The sequence below is a fragment of the Cetorhinus maximus genome, chromosome 19 (assembly GCF_964194155.1).
Source record: "Cetorhinus maximus chromosome 19, sCetMax3.hap1.1, whole genome shotgun sequence".
NCBI classification, from domain to species: Eukaryota; Metazoa; Chordata; class Chondrichthyes; order Lamniformes; family Cetorhinidae; genus Cetorhinus; species Cetorhinus maximus.
In genome coordinates, this window is record NC_135897.1 from 63,262,576 (window position 1) to 63,279,077 (window position 16,502).

The following is a 16,502-nucleotide window of genomic DNA, read 5'->3' on the forward strand; positions in this document are numbered from 1 at the left end:
TAAATGCAAAAGCAACTATCCTGGGCTTTTGGAGTGTACATTTGATTGACAGAGTTTAGGAGATGCACTTTTATTTTTCTTTGCTAAGGTCAATTTTCAAAGAAATTTGAAAGTACATCTTGGGCAGATATATTTTGATTCAGCACTCCGTCTGAAGTCATGACAGATTCCACTGAAGGTTATCAGTGAATCATTACATAGGGGTAAGCTTTACTGGATGTTAGCACAGGAGAAGTAACTGCAATTACATCCCTAGGCAGAATAGTAAAAATGTTAATTACTGTAACTCATTGCTCATTATCCTCACTTGTACTTAATAAACCTGTTTGGTTATCTATTATCTAAACTGTGGTTGGATGAGGATTCTTTCACCTTCTAAAGACAAGGTGATAAGGCTACATAACATAGCCAGCAAACTAAAATATAATAGCAAAAGTTCCTGTTTGACTCTAGGTATTTTGGGTAGGTAAAGGCAACCTGCAGTTCACAGGGATGAGGGTTCACTTATTGGAATGATCGTTGCCACTAACCTGAAGAAAATGAGTGGTATATAGGTCCCAAAAGCACAACAGATGTATGCAATAGCTTATCGATTTAATTGGTAATTAATATATTCTGTTTAACTGTCAGCTGTTTTTATATCCAAAGTTTTACATACATTTTAGATTCAGTTACTAGGCTATGAAAAGAATTTGAGAAAGAAGTGGGAGATAGAACCAGAAAATCAACTGATTTTTTTGAAGGCCTGAGAACCTTTTCCCTTTCCCAGCACTAAATGGATGCAATGGCAACAACTAACATTTTTATAACGACCTGAGGGTAATAAAATGTCCCAAGGTGCTTCACAGAAGCATTACAAAATAAAGTATGACACTGAGTCACAGAAAGAGATGCTAGGTCAGAAGACCAAAAACTTGGTCAAGTAGGTAGGTTTTAACACTTAAAGGAGGAAAGAGAAATGGAGAGGCAGAGAGCTGTAGAGAGGGAATTCCAGAGCTTAGGGCCCAGGAAACTAAAGGCACAGGCTTCAACGATGGAGCTATTAAAATGGGAGCAGCCAGAATTAGATGAGTGCAGATGTCTCGGCGAGCTGTGGGACTGGAGGTACAGATATAGTGAGGGAGGAGGGATTTGAAAACAAGGATGAGAACTTTAAAATCAAAACCGTTCTTGACCAGGAATCAATGTAAGTCAGCAAGCATAGGTGTGATAGGTGAAGGGGACCTGTTACGGGTTAAGACATGGGCAGCAATGTTTTGGATGACCTCAAGTTTATGAAAGGTACAATTGATTGGAATAGTCAGGTCTTGAGGTAACAAAGGCACGAATGAGGGTTTCAGCAGCAGATGAGCTGAGACAGGAGCAAAAGTGGGTACTATTATGGTGGTCTTAGTGATGGCATGAATATGTGGCCGAAAGCTCATCTCAGATTCAAGTATGACACCGAGGTTGCGAACAGACTGGTTTGGTCTCAGACTGGTGCCAGGATGGAGTTGTAGGTAGGGAACAGAGCAGGGACCAAAAACAATGACTTCGGTCTTCCCAATATTTAACTGGAAAAAATTTATGCTCATCCAGTACTGGATGTCAATAAGCTGTCTGATAATTTAGCAATAGTGGAGGAGTTGAGAGAGGTGGTGGTGATGCAGAGCTGGGTGTCAGGAACCAGGTGAGAGCAATCCCACCCAGCTGGACGACTGTGTAGAGGGTTGGAGGAGGATGGTGTGGTCTACTGCGTCAAAGACTACAGCCAGGCTGAGAAGGATAAGAAAGGATAGTTTACTTTTGTCATATTCGCTTAAGATGCTATTTGTGGTTCTGATAAGAGCTATTTCAGTACAGTAGCAGGGTGGAAACCTGATTGGAAGGATCCAAACATGGAATTCCGAGAAATATAGGCACAGATTTGGGAGGCGACAACATATTCAGATTTTGGAAAGGAAAGGGAGATTGGAGGTAGGGCAGAAGGTTGCAAGGACAATGGGCTGAAGGTTTGGTTTTTAGAGGAGAAGGATGATATAGGAAAGAAAATTAGTGCTGGGCACTCCTCTAGTCCTCATTGCCATGAAACTGGTGAACGTCAAGCACCTTTGGAGGTGCTTTGTTTGATTCTGTGAAGCTCCTGAGAGGAAGTCCCAAAGTTGCACAGGTATTTAAGACAGCAGCACTATTGAGGCACATCAAATTGAAGCCCCATGAGATATCTAGAAGATGTTTGTTTTTAAAGGCAATGAGGCAGGATCTTTACAGTGCAAGGTTTTGATAAATTGTGGTAAATGTCATTAAAAATGCATGTACAAGTTATGATTTGCATTTTGACAATTTTCATATGCACACAAAGGTTCTGGATCTGTGTAAATGAGTTTTTGCCACTTTGTCATGGGTCGGATGGCAGCAGCATAGGTGACCATGAAAACATTAATCTAACCACTAACCTGGCTCCAGTGAAAGGCATTACAGTTACGTGGATAGACTGGAGAAGCTGGGGTTGTTCTTCTTACAGCAGAGAAGGCTAAGGGAAAATTTATAACGATATTTAAAATCATGAAGGGTTTAGACAGAGTAAATAAAGACTAGGATTGCAAAATTTGGTTCTGTAGTGCCAATAGATGCAGCACTATGGGTGCCAGATCTTGTAAAAATCAGTATTAGCGCCTCCCCTGGCCATCTCCAGCATTGTTTGTGTGAGCATGTGCCAGAAGTATGCCAAGTTGGCAGACCGTGATGTCCATCAGCATCTAATACTGATTTGGAGTCTGACCTACCATTTTGAACAATATCAATCCAGTTAATACCTTCTCTTAAATGTGTGTTCAGTAACGTGAGGTCCCTCCACCAGTATTTTTTAATCACCATCCAACTTGCAGATTAGTTGCTTTTTACTATCCACTTGCTCTTCTAAAATTTGTAGAAGTATGGGATTGTTGGAAGAGTTGTGAAAAGTTGGTGATAGTGGTGCTGCTCATTGGGTAGGTACTGTGTGTTCCTGAAAGGCCCCGGAGCACACCATTTACTCTCAGTCATGGGGACTATGTTTGCAGTTTCTGTTGGGCTGCAACATCAGAGGGCAATGGAGCAGGGGCAGCAAAAAAGACAAGCTGAGGGAGGAGGGAACTTAGCAGGAAGAGTTACCCACTTAGGGTCTTCAGGGAGCACTTCTCCTATCTCCACCTACACCAGGAGTAGGATCTGTAGCGCATCTGTAGGATCACCAAGGAGGTGATCAGAGAACTCTGCCACTGCTTGGAAAGTGACTGTGAAGGTGGCTATGGCCCTGAATTTTTCCACCAATGGATCCTTCCAGTCTGGAAGAGGTGGCATAGCAAACATCTCGCAGCTGACTGTCCATTGCTGCATCCGGGAGGTCATGGAGGATCTGTATTCCAGGATAAGGGACTTCATTGTCATTTTCTAAACAGAGAGGAGTAGAAAGAGTGGAGGAATGGCTTTGCCAGAGTAGTAGGCTTTCCCATGGTGCATGGAGCCATCAATTGCATGCCTGTGGCTTTGTTGGCGCTGCATCTCAATGGACAGATTTACTAAAATCACAAAGGGTACCACTCACTCAAATTTATTTTATTCATTCATGGGATGTGGGTATCACTGGCTAGGCTGGCATTTATCGCCCGACCCTAATTGCCCTTGAGAAGGTGGTGGTGAGCTGCCTTCTTGAACTGCTGCGGTCCATGTGATGTAGGTATACTCACAGCTGTTAGGGAGGGAGTTCCAGGATTTTGACCCAGCGACGGTGATGGAACGGAAATATATTTCCAAGTCAGGATGGTGAGTGACTTGGAGGGGAAATTTCAGGTGGCGGTGTTCCTATCTATCTGCTGCCCTTGTCCTTCTAGATGGTAGTGGTCGTGGGTTTGGAAAGTGCTGTTTAAGGAGTATTGCTGAGTACCTGCACTGCATCTTGTAGATGGTACAAACTGCTGCCATTGTGCGTCGATGGTGGAGGGAATGAATGTTTGTGGTTGGGATACCAATCAAGCGGGCTGCTTTGTCCTGGATGGTGTCAAGCTTCTTGAGTATTGTTGGAGCTGCACTCATCCAAATAAGTGGGGAGTATTCCATCACACTCCTGACTTTGCCTTGTGGATGGTGGACATGCTTTGGGGAGTCAGAAGGTGAGCTATGCGCCGCAGAATTCTTAGCCTCTAACCTGCCCTTGTCCAGTTCAGTTTCTGGTCAATGGTAACACTCAGGGCGTTGATAGTGGGGGATTCAGCGATAGCAAAGCCATTGAATGTCAAGGGGCGATGGTTAAATTCTCTCTTGTTGGAAATGGTCATTGCCTGGCACTTGTGTGGCACAAATGTTACTTGCCACTTGTCAGCCCAAGCCTGGATATTGTCCAGGTCTTGCTGCGTTTGGACATGGACTGCTTCAGTATCTGAGGAGGCGCGAATGGTGCTGAACATTGTGCAATCATCAGCGAACATCCCCACTTCTGACCTTATGGTGATAGGAAGGTCATTGATGAAGCAGCTGAAGGTGGTTGGGGCTAGACACTACCCTGAGAACTCCTGCAGTGATATCCTGGACTGAGATGATTGACCTCCAACAACCACAAAGATCTTCCTTTGTGCTAGATATGACTCTAATCAGCGGAGAGTTTTCCCTCTGATTCCCATTGACTTCAGTTTTGACCACATCTAGAATATCATGCTGGTGAATGCCTGCTATTCTGGCAGCAGCCCTGTTACTTTCATGATCATATGCCAGTCTGCAGTTCCTGCACTCTTTCAGCCACTATGTTGAACCAGAGGGTTGCTGCTTGATGAGAAGATCTGCTCTACACCTGGCTGGTGACTCCCCTCTACAACCCCACCACATGTGGCAAGTACTCATAAAATGAGAGCCATGTTGCCACAATGAATGTCTTTGAACAGATGGGTGCTGAAGTAACTGTTCCACTGCCTTGACCACTCAGGGACAGCCCTCTAATACTGGCTGGAGTAGGTGTTCACAACCTGACCAACATGAGGATGCAACCCTTGCTGCAAAGCATTCAGCAACCACCTCAGGCGGAGGAAGAGGAAGAGGAGGAGTCGGAGGAGGCCAACACATCCATGTTCTGGATGGGCATTCTATATGTGCATCATTAGACTTTGATTCCCCTGAATTAAACCCTAGACCCCTGTTGCTCAACACATTCCCACATTAACATCCTCTTAGTCACAATCCTGAAATAAAAGATATCACAAAACAACCAACATATCCTCTAATTTTCTATTGGAGTGTGCAGATGATTTGTTAAGTGCGCAAGAGTTTAAATTGTTTTGCACAGCCATGCACGCACAGGAACCGCAAGGGGCCACCTTGTGCATGGCCTGTGTGGGAACTTTCAGGTTGCTGTGCAGCCACACAACCTAGAGGGGGAATTGAAAATAACCATTCCATACTAACTTTATCCAACAATACATCCAATACTGCATACAATACTCAACTAATGATGCTTGTGCATTCTCTTAGAGCCTGTCTTGCAGGACCCTTTGCCTGGCCTGGTGCTCCTACACAATGCTAACCCAGTGGCTGCAGCATGACTGTTAGAAGGCTGTTGACTTTCAATGTGTGAGACTGTAGATGGCATTGGAGGATGCCCTCCACACATATCTGGCCCAAGAAAGGCTAACCAGATTGCACCATCTCGGCATGGGTGGCAGGAAATAACAAGGGCACTGGTGGAGAGTCAGTGGTGGGAGCATGAATGCTGTCATACTGAAAGAGCAGAGCAGGTTTGTGCACCACAGAGCTTCTTCCACCTCCTGGGATGGTGTCTCACCAATCCTAGTAATATGCTGGAGCTAGACAGCTGTGAGAGCCAGCAAGCCTCTTTCCCCCTTGAGCATTGATACTGCAGTCATGATGCAACAGTCTGAACTTGCACAGCACAAAACTGGCCTTGCATGGCACCAAGCAAAGATCTCATGACCTCTGTCTGAGCTTCCACTGCAGCATTCAGATGTTGGTGGCTTTTGCTTATCCCACAGTGGAAGCTGAGACATCAGCATCAGATGTTGCATGATGGTCAGGCCCATAAAAGTTCTCAAGGATTTGGCCACCACTTCTACACTGGAAATGCTGGAGTCCAAGAATAGCATGAAGCCCTGTCAAGCTGGGGTTAGAGTCCTCCATTCTCCTTGACAATGACAACAGACCTGCCAATGCACCAAGAATTTCTGTGTGCATACCCATCAGCCTTTTACTGCCTGCCACCCTACTGAGGTCCTGATTTCAGTCCTCTGCAGCAGAACTCATGTGTGACCTCACCCTCCTGTGAACTGGCACTTATTCTAATCTTCTAACCTTGCTGCAGACCATTCGTGCCCGTACTCTCACCACGTGCAGATCCTGCCTCTATACAACCCTTTAAAATAAATGCAGTGGTGGTATTTTAGCTGGTAGCAGTGAATTTTAGATCAAATGATGGTGTATTTACCTCCTCAGTTTGGTCCTCCTGATGCAGCCAAAATACACCTTCCCTTCAAGACATGTAATCTGGCTTTAAGTACGACTAGTCCATTTTAAGTGGTGCTAGTCTTGCATGAACTTGGGCCCCCTGCTCAGTATCGAAACACTGTTGAGGTAATTTCCCTGCCCTCGCTGCTTCTATTCCTGGTCCTTTTCTTTTTTCCCTGTTATAGGGTGTTATAGGTTATAGGGTGTACAGGCCGAGATGTGCTAAAAATGATAGACTTAATCTGCAGACACTTCTTGGGTGGAAACTTTAAGTTAATTTACAATATACTCAGCAGCAAATATAGTGTGCTTTCAACTCCAACTCTAGCTCTACACTGACTGCTGAGGCAGCTCGTCCTACTCTCCTATTGGTTACTACAGATCATGTATTATTCTTAAAGGTACATTGCACGCTAAATAAAACCATAATTACTACATTCGTCCCCCTTTAACTTGGCTACACATATTAAATTTCCAAGTACATATTTTTCAAGACAACATAATATTTACACTGGATAAGGAATTTACAAGTTCAGTCTGCTAGGTGGTTTCCTGGTATGTGTGGAATGTTGCAGCTCCGCAACTTCAGATTCTTTGTCAGGAACCTCCTTTTCCGGAGTTGCCTAAACATCAGATGCTTCAGTGGGCACTTGCAGTTCTGCATCCTCAACTCTTACAGGAATATCAGACATGTCAGTCCTGGGTTGAGTATCCTCAACAGGAAACGCAGACCCAGTCATGATCACTGGTGGAACCATATCTTGATGATTTGTCTCTCTCTTCCTTAAATGGTCCACATGTTTACAAATGATCCGGCCTTCCACCTCCACGTGGTAAGATGGAGGTCCAGTCACCACACTTATTTCACCCAGTAACCACTTTAGTCCTTCCCCGAAATTTTTCGTGTATACTGGCTCTCCTAGCATAAATTTCCTCTCGCGACTGTGCCAGTCATGTCTGGTTTTTTTGGCTTCCCTGACTCCTTTCCACCTTCCCATCTAAACTCGACATTATTAAGCTCAATCTCAGCCTGAGATGGCATTTCAACAATAACTCCGCAGGTGTGACACCTGTTGTTGTGTGAGGGGTAGTCATGTAATGAAAAAGAAAGCGTGCTAGCTTGGTTGCCAAGGAATCACCAGTTAGCTTTTTCATGCCTGCCTTGAACGTTTGAACTGCCCTTTTGGCCAGTCCATTTGAGGAAGGGTGGTATGGTGCAGTTTTCACATGAGTGATACCGTTGAGGCTGATAAACCGTTGAAACTCAGCACTCAAAAGTGCCATGCCGTTATCGGAAATGACTACTTCTGGTGGTCCATGAATGGCAAAACTCTGATGTAGTTTTTCAATTGTAGCGGCAATTGGTGACTTTACCTCATATACGTCCAAACATTTTGAATGGGCATCGACAATGAGCAGAAACATTGTTCCCAGGAAAGGTTCAATGTAGTCCATGTGTAACTGCACCCAGGGTCTACCTGGCCACTCCCATGTGTGTAACGGAGCTGACACCGGCAACTTTTGCAGTTGGTGATATTGTACACAGTGCTTTACTAAACTCTCTATTTCACCATCCATCCTAGGCCTCCATAGCTAGCTGTGTGCTATGGTCTTCATTTGGGAAATTCCTGGATAGGCACTGTGTAGTTCAATTAAAAGTGGCTCCCTTCCCTTTGGAGGAACTAACACTCGTGCTCCCCACAATAGGATGCCATCCTAGCTGATTATTTCATGTCTTCTGATGATGTACAGTTCCATTTCATCAGATACAAGCTCCTGTGACCAACCATGTAGCGCTTGTTCTCGTACCTGCAATAGGACTGGGTCCCAACTTGTCCAGTCTCTGATCTGTCAAGCACATACCGGCGAGGAATCTAAGAAACTTATAGTAAAAAAAAGTTCCTGTGGAACTGGAACGTCCTCATCATTTTCTTGTAAAGGCAAACGACTAAGGGCATCAGCATTTGCGATTTGTTTGCCAGGCCTATGTACGAAAGCTGCCAAAATTAAAGCCCATCATTGTATTCTTGCTGAGGCTATGGGTGGTATAGCCTTGTCCTCATTAAACAAGCCTAGCAATGGTTTGTGGTCTGAAACAATTGTAAAATGGTGGCCGTGTACGTACTGGTGAAATTTCTTGACACCAAAGGTGATGGGCAGGCCTTCTTTTTCTATCTGTGAGTATCTCTTTTCTGATGTGGTGAGTGTTCTTGATACGTAACCTATTGGCTGTTCCATGCTGACGTCCATCCAATGAGAGAGCACTGCTCCCACTCCACAGGGAGCTCCATCACATGTCAGCACCAATTCTTCCATCTGGTCACAATACACTAATAGATTGGATGAGTGCAACAATTGTTTCATCTTTATGAAAGCTTCTTTCTGGGGTACCTTCCAAGACCGACATTGGTTATTTTTGAGTAGAGAAAGCAGGGGAGCCAGCACTGTAGACAAATTGGGTAAAAAACACCCATAATGGTTGATCATTCCCAGGAATGATTTGAGCTCCGAGGTGTTCTTTGGCGCAGGTGCCTCTCTTAAAGCTCTCACTTTCTCTTCAACCGGGTGGAGGCCCTGTGAATCTACCCGGTAACCCAAATAGATTACCTCCCTCACTTGGAATGTGCACTTTTCTTTAGTTCAACACACTCCAGCTTGCAAGAAACATTTTAAGACTCCTTCTAAGTTTGCCAAATGCTCTTTTTCAGTCAATCCTGTCACCAATACATCGTCTAAATAGACTACAACCTGGGGCAGTCCCTGCAGTAACCTTTCCATTGTTCTCTGAAAGACAGCACAAGCGGAGGAGACAACAACAGGCAATCATGTATATTGGTACAACCCTTTGTGGGTATTAATTGTGACAAATTCCCAGGAGGCATTATCCAACTCTGGTTGTTGATAAGCATGACTCATGTCAAGCTTTCTGTACATTGCCCGCCCTGCCAGCTTGGCATACAGGTCTTCGAATTTTTGGAATGGGGTACCTGTCTAGCTTAGCTACTTTATTAACTGTCAGTTTGTAGTCTCCACAAATTTGGATGTTTTGGTCGGGTTTAAGGACGGGGACTATGGGTGCAGCCCACTGAGAACTGGACCGGTTGTATAATGCCCAGTTTCTCTAGTCTGTTCAGTTCAATGTCAACTTTTTCTTGCAGGGCATATGGCACTGGTCTCACCTTCATGAAATGAGGGGTTGCTTCTGGATCTGCATGAAGGCCCTGGATTTTCCCCATTTCGCCCTTAAAGATGGTGGTGTACTTTCTAAGTAGCTCTGGTAGCCCACTTGCTCTCAACTGGAAAATTTCAGCCCATTCTAACTTAATCTCCTCTAACCAATTTCACTCCAGGAATCTTGGCCCTTCACCTGCTACCACCATCAAGAGTAGCTTTGCTGATTGGCTTCCATAATGGACAGTTACTCTGTTTTTGCCTTTTACTTGAATGTCTTCATCTGTATTTGTTTTCAGCTTGGCGGCTGTTTCTCCTAAACTTAATTGTGTTCACCATTATTCAAATATCCGAAAGTATGTTCCCCAATTACTGTAATGGAAGTTCCCGTGTCCATTTCCATTCTAACAGGTTTGCTATTACTTTCACTGTGACAAATATTGTTTCTTCTTTCCAATTTTCAGATTACACAGTGAGTAAATGTCTAACTTTGTTGTTTCAGGCCCTTCTACATTGTAGATTTCATTGGGCTTCTTCTTTTGTTTACAAGCCTGCTTGAATCTTTCCTTGTACTGCCTCATCATATGTCCATTTCTGTGACAATAGTAGCATTCCATGTTTTTAAATTGCCAATTGCTAAAAGACTGATTGTTTCCACCTCTATTGAAATTATTCTTTGATTTCACTGCTACGTTATTTTTCTCTATTCTTCGGCTAGCTGTTTCCCGCTTCTCGGCAGAGTCTTGCTTTCTCGTGCCACTTTCGGTTGAGGATTCCCACTCCATGTGGGGGACAGCACCATTTTGCGCAGCCTGTATTGCTTTTGAATCTGTTACTGCGCTTTCCATGGTCAGCGCTATCTCTAGCACCTTCTAGAAATCCAGATTCATTTCGGACAATAATCTTTTCTGAATAGTGTCCTCTTTCACACCACACACTAAACGATCTCTGAGCATGTCGTTCAGTTATACCAAATTCACAATGTTCCCTTAGCTGCTTCAAATTTGCAATGTGGCGTGCAATTGTCTCACCCGGGGCTCTATTTCATGAAATAAACCTGAACTTCTGCATCGTGACTGAGTGCTTTATTTGAAAATGGACCTTCATGAGGTCCACCAATTCATCGAAATTTTTCGAATCTGGGTCACTGGGTGCCATCAAACTTCGGATCAGACTGTAGGTTTTGCTTCCACAAGTGCTCAAGAGGATAACTCGCCTCTTCTCTTCCCCTGTAATCTCTCGCTTGAAAAAAGAACGTGTGGCATTCTATGTATTGAGACCAATCGTCTGTGGCAGGTTTGAAAGGATCAACTCTCCAAAATTGTGGCATTTTGGGAGGGGATAACTTCTTCAATTCTAACGGAGCTTGCTACTTACAATCACTGGGCGAGGTACAGCGCCGATTTCTTTTTAACTTGATTTCTTCTGTTCAATCCTATCCTATACTCATCATCAGTTTGTTGTAGGGTTGCCGAGTTGTGCTATTAATGATTGAGTTGACCTGCAGACACCTCTTGGGTGGAAACTTTAAGGTTTTTTACAATATACTCAGCAGCAACTACACATGTGCTTTCAACTCCAGCTCTATCTCTACATTGACTGCTGAGGTAGCCTGCACTACTCTCCTATTGATTACTACAGATCATGTGATCTTTCTTAACAAGTATTATTCTTAAAGGTACATTGCACGCTACATAAAATCATAATTACTACATCCCCGTTCCTCCATTCGTCGTAATCTTTCTCTTTCTACTTTCCCCAAATCACCTACTCACTTACTCATTTTCATCCCCTCTTCTCTATCCTTTCCATTCCCATGTTTCCCTCCTCCTCTTTCCCTACCCCTCTAGCCACTATCAAACAGGTATAATGCACATTTATGCACAATGACATTAGTTCATTGAAAATAAGGATGTTTGTGGTGAGGAATATTAATTCTGGCATAATTCAATTCATAGAAATGTTTATATATATTAATACCTATATATGTAATTTCTTGATTGTGCAGCTCTCACTTTTAATTTTCTGTTGCTGTAGGCTTGATGTCTGCAGGTGAGATAGAATCTGCATTCTCTAGGTGTGTTTAAATTATTCTGTAAGCAAACCAGGTCCACAGATGAAGCAGTCATACATGGCTACCATGACATGACTTGGTCTTGATTTGTAAAGACTTTTCAAATTACAAAATCTTTAGTTTTCTTTCACCAGAAGCAGTCCCTGGTAATTATATGGCGAGTTAGCAGTCTATTGAATCTGACTGGTTTCAGCTGGTCATCTAGGTTGGTTGGAGACAGGTTTCTGAGGGATAGGGCCCTTTGCCTTGACATCTATTTGGCAGACAGCTTGGCAGTTGGAAACGACTAACTGAAGGGGAAAAAAAACGAGGACAACTTTCCCGAGTTCATCAGTTCTCTGGGTTTTTCAGGATAAAGACAACTAGCTAAAGACCATGGGACAGCCAAAAGCTCACATATAAACTTTATGCTCAAACACTGGCCCAGGTTTAGTATTGCTGAGAGTTAGACTGTCATATCTTTGTTTTTTCTATGAGCTATAAACTAAAAATTCTGTAAGCAAATAAGATTTATTGTATTGACTTTATGCTACTTCTTAGTTTTACTTTTAATAAAATCTTATTCATATTGTATAGTCTAAGTCACATGGTCTGATAGTGTTTGTTCTTGCAGAAAAGAACACATTGAACGTGCATGTTAATCCCTGAAATTAATTCTAATAATACGGATTTCTGTTCAATCCCCACTTGAAGTTACATTTTGGTTCGCCATGAACAGAGACTTACTGAGAGCGGCATTGAGTCCAGAGAATCATCTGAATAGAGACTAAAAGCCCAATACTAGGTTTTAATTCAAAGTAGGTTCCTAGAAAGGAGCAGTTACTACTGTTGGCCTTTGAAAATATTTAATATCCATTTATCAATCAATCTGATCAGTAGGTTTTTGTGAACTGTGCACTAATATCATACACATTGCCTAAATTATACTTTTGAATTTATATGATGTTGTTGCATTATGATCTAATATCTTATAATTGGGTGACATTGTTAATTGGATTACTGTTGTGAAAAGCTAAATGTAAAAGAGCAGTGACTAGAATTTCAGTTCGTTAGCAATGGTGATGTACAAATTATAAAACAAAATTTAATGCCATTCATCTACTTCTCAGGCACATCATGAATGAACTGATTGAAACAGAACGGGTGTATGTCGAAGAGCTTCTGAGCATCTTTGAGGTAGAGAAAATATGTAATTCAAAGTTCTGAAAAACGTGGTCATTTATCTTTAAAAGTTTTGTTTATCTCATCATTTCATTCAGAAAGGGTATATCATTGTGATGCAGCTTATTGTAGTAGTATTTTTGACATGGCTTTCCCCATCAGCAGAAAAAAAATGAATTTTGACTAAAATAGCGGTCACTGCCAGTGATAAAGAGAAAATAGAAATGTCATCTGGACAGTAACAATGGATCAGCTTTTACTATTTAAAATTTCTTAATTGTGCAGTCCCCAGGCACTGTTTAAATGCATGGAGATAGGTGTCCTCCACACATCCATTTTTTGAAAAACCAAACAGCAGGCAATTTAATCCAGTCGATCAAAACAGGAAACATAGCAGCTGTTCCCACTTAATCGTAGGAGAGGCCGTGCATCAATCTTCCAGTGGAGGGAAAATCTCCCACGCTTAAGTCAGAGGTGAGAAAGGGCCAACGTGAGAAACTCACCTGTTCGCGGCGAGATGCCAATTAGGCTCTTAGTGAGTCAATAGATATCAATTATCCCTGAGCCCATTGGAATTTAGTGATGGAGATTAGATTGGAGTTGCATGGCTTTCCCTTCCCTCCCGAAGGCCTCCCAGCAAACCCTGTTGGGTTTGGCAGTGGCCTACCACTTGGGGGAGAGGGTCGTTGTCAGGTACGCAGTGCCTGATCGAGGGTCCAAGCATTGGGAAGGGAAGGGGAGACCACTGAAACCCCCTTGCCTTGAACTCCCTGCCCCACTCTTGTAACCCCCTGCCCATGACGCTCAACCTGCCCTCACTCAGCTGTGTCCAGGGATCCAACGATAGTCCCTGGTGAAGTCCCTAGAGCATTTTACCCGTAGCAGCCATCGCTCCCGGTGGCACAGCTGGCAATGGAGAGCTACCACCTCTGATTGGTTGGCAGCTCTCGGAGGGTGGAATTTCTGCACCCTAGGTCCTGAATCCCAGAGAAGGCCTGACACCGGCCAGTTAAGCGCCCGACAGACACTTAATTTAGTCAGGTCTCCCCCGCGGAAGCGATGCAAAGTTCCCACCGGTTCTCCAACCAGTGGGTGAGACCCCCATTGCAAACAATATGTCCAGCCCAGCATGTTTATTATCATTAATAATTGGTCATGGCTTCTTTGACCAATAAATATGTGAAATTAAAAGAGAAATCATAAAGGTCTTTCTCTTTGCTATTACAGTAGTCCACTTTTAAGCCATAAATCATTACTGGGAATTAGGGAAGTTGTTTTATCTGAGGGTGGAATGGGAATTTCAGTACAGTACTTCAATGCACTCTGTTGCTGTGTTGTGTTCTGGACAAAAGTCAACCTTTTCCTGGGCCAAAGGCTGTTTCTCCTTTTGTTTCAGGACTTTGTGGCCACCACCACTTTCCAAAAAAAAGTACATTCTTAGATGGAGTCCCTTTATCCTAGTGCTTGGGCACTGCTATATCCTCAGTTTTCTGCTTCCCTGCTGGGAATATTTTCACTCTAAACTGAGTTAGTTCTCATATGATCCTACTGGTTCCCATCTGCTTTGGTTTCTGTTCTTTCCTGAACAGCTTCCTCCTCTGCATTACTTTTCTGGATTTACCTTTCATTACTTGGCTCCCTGAGCATGACTGTGCTTGATCCTTGGAATTCACTTCCTCTTCTCCTCATTGCTCTACTGCTACAAACAGATGTGCTATTGTGCATTACTGATGCTTCTACTCATAACTGCTGAACCCCAAGACCAATCTCTGTTGACTTTCCACCTTTATTTCCCACTGGACGACCTCCACCAATTTGTCTACTGATACCTGGTCTCTTGAATGGCTCTTAGACTCATTTACTTCCCCACTACTATCTCTGAACACCTTGCCCCATACTGAAAGCTGCCGCCTGCCTATAATTGTCACTACTTGCCTTTCACAAACAGCCACAGTGGCAATATACCCCTTATTACTAATAACTACTCATTAATCTAATTTTGGAGGCATAGGAAACATTGGCTTAAAGCTAAACATAAAGGAACAGTTTATTAGTGCTTTCAATATTACTTTTTAGTTGTAGCTGCTTTGAAGGGCAGAGCAGAAAAAGTACTCTAAGAAAGCAAAGGGTGAGGCAAGGCCTTTAGGATCATCGAACCCCATTTCTCCTACAAACTATATATAATTTGCTTTATCATGAACTCTACCTGACTGTTGAAGTGGAAAAATCATTTATGCATACTTTCCCAGAATTCTGTCTGACCTTCACCAATAGATAATTGTCAAGAAATGTGAACTTACCTGTCGCTGCAGGGCATTTTTTGGGAGGAGGGTGAGGACTACAAATCCCGATGTGACCTTGGAGCTCCAGCGCTGCGTGGAGTGGGACAGGCTGTACACGCTCAGCCCAGTGTTCCTGGTTCTTCAGGGGGCAGTGCAGAGAACACTAGGGCACCTGCGTCGTGGTGATGGTGCAGAAACCCAACCACTGGACCATTTTGGTGGGGAAATGTAAACCCAAGTGTCTGGATGCTGAGTAGCAGAAGAAGAGACTCCAATGAGCAAAGGTGTTGCTGTTAGCTGGTTCTGTGTAGCTGAAGCTCAGGAGAAGTCCTGGGGGACTGAGAAGGCAGTGGAAGGTCATGATATTTCTGCTGCTGAGAGGGTTAAGGCTAAGAGGAATCCCTGGGAGCCGCTGATAGCTTGGTGCAACTGGGGAGATTTGAGCTTAGTGAAATCCAGGGGCGGCACAGCAGTGAAGCTAGCTGTCTGCTAAAGAGCTGAAACTGTGCTAGTACTTAGAGGCAGGAGTGCAGTCTCGGGAGAAGAGATTGAACCACTGGAGGTGAGTAGTTATTGAGACAGTCCAAGTCAGTGGCTTTCAAAGGAATTCAGAGGCCAGACCTTCGAAAGTGAAGAGTTGAAATCCCTCGTGAGGGAAACAGAATCTTAACAAGATTGTGTAGCTCACAGTGGACACTGACATCTAGTCAGTTGCTGAGAAATTTGTGAGATCTGTCTATGTCACATCTGCCATTTAATATGCAGTGTGATGTGTTCAATTACAGTTTGCCTGTTAATTCATGTTTATCTCATATTCATTTTGAATATTAGAGTAGAAGATAAATGTTGTAAACTGTTTTACTTTCCTGAGTCCTGCAGCCACTGTCACTACTTAGCGGAATCTTTTGGTAAGAATTCAATGCACTTGAACATTCTGATAAAAGCCATGGAGAAACCATCATGTATGACTTACCTGCCATGCTTCCAGGAATCTGTTGTCGTCTTAAATTGTTGCATGTTTTAAATCGCACAGAAACAATTCATCCCCCAACCCCTGGTTGTGTTACATGGAATTTAAGTTCCTCCTCCACTATTCCATATTTAGGAGAGCTGATCCTTCAAATCGAAGTTTCCTAGAGTCAGCAATGTAATTCAGTGATAGTCAGAACTCTAGCACAAAACATCGTAGCTATTTTTGGGGGCATTGTGTTGTAAGTATATTTAAAGCTAAGGATCAACATTGCTACAGGTTCCAGTGTGTCTGGCTTCTGGAAGATGGCTTTTATCTTGCGTTTTCATACAGTATTAATATGCTAATTAGATCAGGAAGAGAACATTTAAGTGTTAGA

The 16,502-nt window shown here is 43.3% G+C and overlaps 1 protein-coding gene across 1 annotated transcript in view; it reads left to right on the forward strand.

The window, feature by feature from the left end:
* mcf2l2 (MCF.2 cell line derived transforming sequence-like 2) overlaps positions 1-16,502 on the forward strand; it is a 396,665-nt gene that overhangs the window by 247,984 nt on the left and 132,179 nt on the right. Inside the window, exon 17 of the mRNA XM_078563948.1 lies at positions 12,820-12,886. Within this exon, the coding sequence (XP_078420074.1) occupies positions 12,820-12,886 (67 nt within the window). The remainder of the gene's footprint in view (positions 1-12,819; positions 12,887-16,502) is intronic.